This window comes from Wolffia australiana, chromosome 11 (assembly GCF_029677425.1).
Source record: "Wolffia australiana isolate 7733 chromosome 11, ASM2967742v1".
NCBI classification, from domain to species: domain Eukaryota; kingdom Viridiplantae; phylum Streptophyta; class Magnoliopsida; order Alismatales; family Araceae; genus Wolffia; species Wolffia australiana.
In genome coordinates this window covers 240,588-247,393 of record NC_135845.1, presented here as the reverse complement: position 1 = coordinate 247,393, position 6,806 = coordinate 240,588, and the positions used below count along the sequence as shown (strand labels likewise).

At 39.0% G+C, this 6,806-nt stretch overlaps 1 protein-coding gene across 1 annotated transcript; it reads right to left on the bottom strand.

Annotated features, from left to right (window-relative positions):
- Positions 1 to 1,418: 1,418 nt before the first annotated feature.
- Positions 1,419 to 2,843, bottom strand: LOC144709456 (AIG2-like protein D). The gene is made up of 5 exons (XM_078583009.1): positions 2,585 to 2,843; positions 2,423 to 2,495; positions 2,012 to 2,104; positions 1,843 to 1,926; positions 1,419 to 1,735 (listed from the first exon to the last, which is right to left on the bottom strand). Exons 1-5 carry the CDS (start codon positions 2,731 to 2,733, stop codon positions 1,634 to 1,636), a joined length of 501 nt encoding a protein of 166 aa, XP_078439135.1. The 5' UTR covers positions 2,734 to 2,843; the 3' UTR covers positions 1,419 to 1,633.
- Between the last annotated feature and the right edge of the window lie 3,963 nt (positions 2,844 to 6,806).

The window sequence follows — 6,806 nt, the reverse complement described above, 5'->3', positions numbered from 1 at the left end:
GATCATATTGTTGGTATACTTGATGGATATTCTAGTAATCCAGGTATGGAAAATTGGAAAACAGCCAAGATAGGCATGTGATTCTTCCAAGGGCAAAATAAAAAATCCAGAAGTATGACATTCTGAAGATAATTGAATATTCTGATTCTGATTTTTCATGATGGATTGGTTGTAGAAAATCCACTTCTTGTACATTTCTCTGTTTGCAAGAGGAGCTACATCCAGGAGAAGTGTAGATCAAGCGCTCATGGAATCTTCCACCATGGAAGCAGAATTTATAACATGCTACGAGGTCTCCAATCATGGAAATTGGCCAAAGAACTTCACCACAATATTGGGATTTATTGATGGAATTGAAGGACCTAAAGTTTCGCAGCAACAAAACGAGCTTGAACAAGTTGAAGCACATTGATATTAAGTTCATAGTAGTGAAAGAAAGAGTTTAAGATGGGATTGTCTATCAAGCATATTAAGTTAAGAAAAAGACTTCCACAACATTTCTTCCATTAGCACAATGATCATATGGGTTAAATATGTTACAAGACTTTTCAATGCAATAAGAGTTTGTCTTTTGATTCTCTTTCAGAAATATACATATTTGAAGTTATTTGAATGCACAGATAATTCTAGTATTTTCATGCACATCATAAGAAACTTCAGTTGATCTCCATCCAGAATTGGAGGACTAAGTTGGAAACGGTCGTACATGAATCACCTGTAGTGTAATTTCAATATGACATATCAATGATCTATCTCATTGAATGAATTAGAAAATGCATAATATGTGTGTGTGTTGACTGATTATTGCATTTCATTACTTTATGAGCTTAAAATGACAATATCTCTATTAAAGACATTCAATCAATATATATATGCATTGTCCAAGTGAGAGATTCTTTAGTGACTCTAATGTGACCAAAGCCCCGTTGGTTCTATGGCAGTTTATTGAGAGATGAGATTGGTTAAAATATCTTAGATAATGATTTTTTAATTTAATCACATAAAGTAATGATATGTAATATTTAGTTCACACATATACATACATATATATATGTAAGTATATGTGTCCAAGTATATATATGTCCAAGTGAGAGATTGCTAGATTTATTTCTCAATCTATTACAATTATATAGATGAATATTTTTACATGTTATTAAGCTATCTTTAATGGATTCCAATTTATGTGATTCACTGACGCTGATGATGTGATTAAGACATTATGAATTAAGTATCGTCATAGAAATGAAATATGTCAAGGTTTATTCTACCGAAATTAATGATGGAAAGAATTAAGATATACCAATGAGTACTAAGTTCTCCTGGGCATTCCATTGCCCAAAGGGACTTCAGAAAGTCATCCCAGGCTGATCCAAAAGGCCTCCCCTCAAATCATTTGGTCTTCTCATTTGGAGAAGCGATAAGCCAAGGTATCTCTTACATTCATGTGCAATATGTTTTAACATTTCTGCCAATCTAACAAGGTCTACTCATACGTGGTCATCATAGGGAAAAAGGAAACTGTAAGGAAAGGAAACCATCCTCAAGAGAAACGGCTCCAAGACTGCTCCAATAGGCCAGAGGAGTCTCCTGGGACAGACTATACGATTACATAGGCTTCTCATTCCTGTTTTCCCTAGATATCTAAGCGACCCACTTGAGAATGCTGGGACCGGTACTCCGCCGCGAACCGGAGGGCCATCTGCAAGAACGCTTCAAAATGTCGCTCTCTCCAATCCTGGAACACACATAAACCAGAGATTTCCTGATTATTCAAGATAAAAAAGATCGCGAGCAGATAAAAATATTTTTTTGGAGGATGATGGATCGGAATCTAACGCTTACGTTCAAATCCCAATCGTTCTGTAACCTTGGGTCGTTTTTTTCCACCCAGACGTAAGTGGACGCGTGCAACGTCCCCGGATAACCCTGAAATATAGACGGAAGAACTAACATTCTTGCCTTCTGTGAAGTTTTTCTCTAGGAAGGAGGACCGTGAGTCCAAGATTTCTACCACCGCGGAGACTTCCACGTCTCTTCTCTCGTACTCGAAATCCTCAAACGCGTCCAGTAAATTGAGTTCGTCGTCGTTGATTTCCAGCAGAACCTGTCTCGAGGAGGGCAGAGTGAAACCGAAGACCAAAGAAGCTGAGCAGCATTCATACTAACGATATGGGAACACAATAAGAGATAAGAAACTTTGTATTTTATCTATATTGTGATCCTACATCCTTAATAATTCTTGATAAAACTGTAGACCGAATTCTGCCTATCCGCCGACGATTTTATATGTATAGCGTAATCGTATACGTAATCATTCCTGTAGCATCTATTGATGGAGTTCTTCCTTTCCATCGACGTGTTTATTTGTATTGTGTTTCTACACCGTGAATAATTTCAGCCAAGATTGCGGGTGAAAGTCTACCTTTCCCTCGACCTTCTTGCTCCCAATCGGAATAATTGCAGGGTAGCTGCAACCTTCTACGCTGAACCTGTTGCTGTATGATGACCGCGATGAACAAGCAGAGAGGTAAAGGATGTCATCTGGGCGTTAGCTGAGTTATGAAAGGAGAGGAAACAGACTTACTAGCCATGGAGGATGGCAGGGGAAGATAGAGGGACACGCTTGAGGAGCGCATTGAGAATCTCGTTGTCCAGCAAACTTCCATAAATGAAAACTATGTGCTGGCCGCCGCCGATGGGTTGCGGCGGAGGGACGGCGTCCGGGCTCTCCATTCTCTCCCTCACCGGCGATTTTCGTCCCTCAACAACAAGCTAGAACTGGTTAAACGGCTGCCTGCAGTCCAATCAAAACGAGAAGAGAAGCACAAACGACGACGACGTGTTTATTTCTGAAGCAGTATTTTTGCTGTTTCAACATTTCCTCTTGGTTTGTGTATCCATGTTGCGTCATCGATTGCGAATGCCAGGTAAAAAAAATAATACTACTTATTATAATAATCAGAATAATGACCATTATGAGAAGGCTGAGGTATGTAACGTCGACGTTGGATGTTGCTTTCTTTAGAGCAACTGAAGAGTTTCGAGTTTTTATTATTGTTACTGCGGAGAGGTGCCCAATAATTAAATGCAATGATTGAAGATATAAAATGACGATGCGGTGGCAGAGGGCTGATCACCGAATTGAAATTGTCCAAAAAAATGATTATCAGGCGTGGAGTGTGAGATAATTGTACCCTCTGGATTTTTTGTTGATAAAGATGTAAGCGCTCGCCACTCAAACTTTAAATGAAATCATGAACTGTTTGCAGAACATGGAATAGGGTGCTTCAGAATAAACGTCAGGAAAGCAGAAGAATAGAGTGCTTCAGACTGATAAATGTCAAAATTAACCGGAGATTTCATTTCCTTGTCCGAATATTACTATTAAGCACCTTATAAAATTATGTCATGTCTTCCTATTTGAGACTGATGAAGCCAACATTGTCGGAAAAGTCTTCACGATCTCTTGTTTTAATATCTGATAGTACATAAAGAACTGAAGATATTATTAATTGCATATAAGTGAAGATAAAGAACATACCTGATTCCATGGAGATCTTGATTTAGAGAGCTAGTCTTTTGAGTCAACAAGTGGTATCATTTGCTATGAGAATAATGGAATATCTCAAAAAAACCTTGTCCTGTGACTCAAGGACAGGCCCCTATTTATTGGCAACAGGAGCATAATTATTCTCTTTAGTCTCTCTTGAATATAGCCCTTCATTATTCAAGATTGAGTTAACCCCTACAGATAATAATTAACTCCCAGACTTAATCAAATATCTTAAACCCAAATTAAAACAATAGATCATGTTAGTTAGGGATTAAATGATAGCTTATATCTGTAATAAAACTTAGCTTTTTCCATATAAGAAATTCAACTGAAAAAACTCACACTTCTACAATGAATACGTAACTTGATATTTTAATTTAAAATTTAATGAGATCATTAATTTTCCTTTCATTATGTGACATTTCTGCCAATCTCAGTCATTGTAGAATCAGCATATAACCAAAGGGGACTTTGTCACATTAAATCGCAACTAAACCCAAAAAATGATCTTGTATATTGATCCAAAATATGACACGGATTAAGTGTGGATGTGTATCACGGAAAATACATGAAAAGTTATACCTCAATTTACATTTCCATCTTGTTCTACAGAATTCAAAATGGAGACGAATTGGAGCTACTCCAGAATGTAGATAATCTAAAGATTTTTTGGTACATAAAATAGCAAAATGTACATCTTGTTCTGAAGGAACATCAAGATACAAACTCACACTTAAATTACAAATCATCATAAGGCACTCAAACACATATGAGAGTATTGTTAATGGAAGGCCTTCAAAGTTAGCGGTTTCACAAGCAGACCTGATATTGTTAATGGTGTCTATCTTGATATGCCCTATAGATAGTTTTCCATTCTGAATTTTTTCATTATTACTAAGATCTTTATATCTATGTGTTTTTACTTTGTTGAGATCCTTCTGTTATTGGGAAACGCAATTGCTAACTCATTGTTATAGTAGAGCTTTAAAAGTTTTTGTATTCCATCAACCATTTTCAATCTGGTTACAAAGTTCCTCAGCCAATTTCCATGGTTGGATGCGTTATACAAGTTATATAGTTAGCTGCCATGGTGGAAGATCCTGCAAGTGTCTATTTTTCTCTTATCCACGATATAGCTCCTCTCACCAACAAATACATGTAGTCTTAAGTGGATCATCTCCTATCAGCACATCCAGCAAAGTTAGAAGTAGAATACCCAAGGACCATCAGGTGATGTGACTTCTTCTATGTGAGCATGTAGTATTTTTGTCCTCTAAATATATCTCATGACTCTCTTGGCAGCCTTCTAATCATTCAGGACTGGATTGTTCATATATGGAACCCACATACCCACTATTTGTGCCATATCTGGACTTTTGCATAGTTAAGACTTCTTATGATTGAAGCATAAGAAATATTCAACATCTCTTGAATTTCAAAGTTATTCTTAGAGCACTGGTTGAGACTAATTTTATATCCTTTAGCAACTGGCATATCAGGTGGTCTGAGTGTTTCAGCACGTAGATGAATTTATTCAATTTAAAAACCATGGACATTGCGTCACCAGTTATGAAGTTTTATGGCTGCATCATGTAGATTTTCTCATCAATGTCTCCATTTATAAATGTTGTCTTTACAGCCATCAAATGTAACTTAAGATCAAATGGAGCTAATAGTGTCATTGTGATTCTAAAAGAGTCCCTTGATGGCACTAGGGAAAATGTATCTCTGAAATCAAAGCTTACACATTGAGTGAATCCTTGGGTGACAAGACGTGCTTTATATTTTTTAATATTACCTTTCAAATCATTCTTAGTTTTAAATAACCATTTACATCTAAGGGGTTTTGAACATTAAGATAATGGGACAAGACCCCAAACATAATATGTGTGCATTGATTCTCTGTTCATGTCATTTATCCACTTTTTAGAATTGGAACTCTTCAAGGCTTGCCTTAGGTTGAGCGGATCATCTTACCTTATTTCAAAATCAGCATCATCTTCCTAAAGAAAGACAATATAATCATCTGAAATTTCACTTCTCCTTTCTCTAGTGGATCTTCTTAATGGAACTGATTCTAGAGGTTCTTGGATTTGTTCAATATCAAGAAAGGTAGAGGAACATTTTCTTGGACATTAGTTAACTTTTGATGACTGTATCTGAAAATTGAATCATCTCCACCATTGATGGGGACCATCTAGCACCAAAGACTGGTCTCAGCTAGTGCATGGTGCATAGGCCGGAGGAGAGACCTCACCTTCGCGTATTCAGCCTAGTCAAGGGTCCCTTAAGGTTGACCTTATCCTCGTTCATCTTCTTATGGTTTCCTTTTTTCATAGTTATCGTATGCAGGCCAAAGTACTCGTTTGTGTAATAGGGCCCATGTGTTTGTGTATTCGGGCTGATGCGTTTAGGCCAAAGTGTAGGGCTCTCTGTCTACAGGGGAGGGCCCTTAGATCCCTCTCATGTCGGCCTTATCCCTTTTTCCTAAGGGGGGAGGCCCATATTCACCCCTATGTAAAGAGGGATTGGACCCCTCTTAGAGTTAGAAAAGAAAGACGGGAAAGAAATCTTGTTTTATCTTATTTTCCTTGTATTTTTATTTCTTGAGTTATTTACAAAAATGTCCCCACAAATTTGGGTTTTCATTGTGAAGCCCTAACTGTCACCACCTGATCGCCCGCCCACACAGCCTATCTACGTGCCCGACCGCCAGGCAGTCGGTCCAGCTGCTAGGCTGCCCCCCCCCTCTCCCCGATTGCGCGAGCTGCTCACCCGTGCCACCGCCGCCTGTGCCGCCGCAGCCAGCACTCGCCCACGCCATTCTCACCTCACGTCGGTGCCAATGTAGCCCCGCGCTCACCTGCACCGCCCCGATCTGCCGCACTATCTCTGCCTTCGTATCGTCGCGCCCCATCTGCACCCCTGCGCCTCTGATGTGCCCCTACGTACCACCTCTCCAAGTACGCTCACCTTACATATGCATGTTCCTTACTTTCGTTAGTACCTCTCGACTGCAACTCCACCATCGGGGTTAAGGTAGTGATAGTAGAACTATTGTCTTGTGGGATAGGACTCGTCATAGTATGTCTGTGGTTGGACCATTGAGGTTGAGCACACAAGTGGTAGTAGCCGTGCTCACACTGTTGGTCTTCAACCCGACGACCGGGTCAATAGAGCCTAGTGGCATACCCAGGACCCACTCGTAGTTGTTTATTGGTTTCTGGTGTCTTCAATTGTTGGGTTTTTACTT

Excerpts from the sequence above, each read along its gene's own strand:
- LOC144709456 (XM_078583009.1), bottom strand. The coding sequence starts at position 2,733 with ATGGAGAGCCCGGACGCCGTCCCTCCGCCGCAACCCATCGGCGGCGGC. Across the intron at positions 2,105-2,422 it reads GCAAGAAGGTCGAGGGAAAG|GTTCTGCTGGAAATCAACGA; the intron begins GTAGACTTTCAC and ends TCCTCGAGACAG. Across the intron at positions 1,927-2,011 it reads ACGTGGAAGTCTCCGCGGTG|GGTTATCCGGGGACGTTGCA; the intron begins GTAGAAATCTTG and ends TCTATATTTCAG.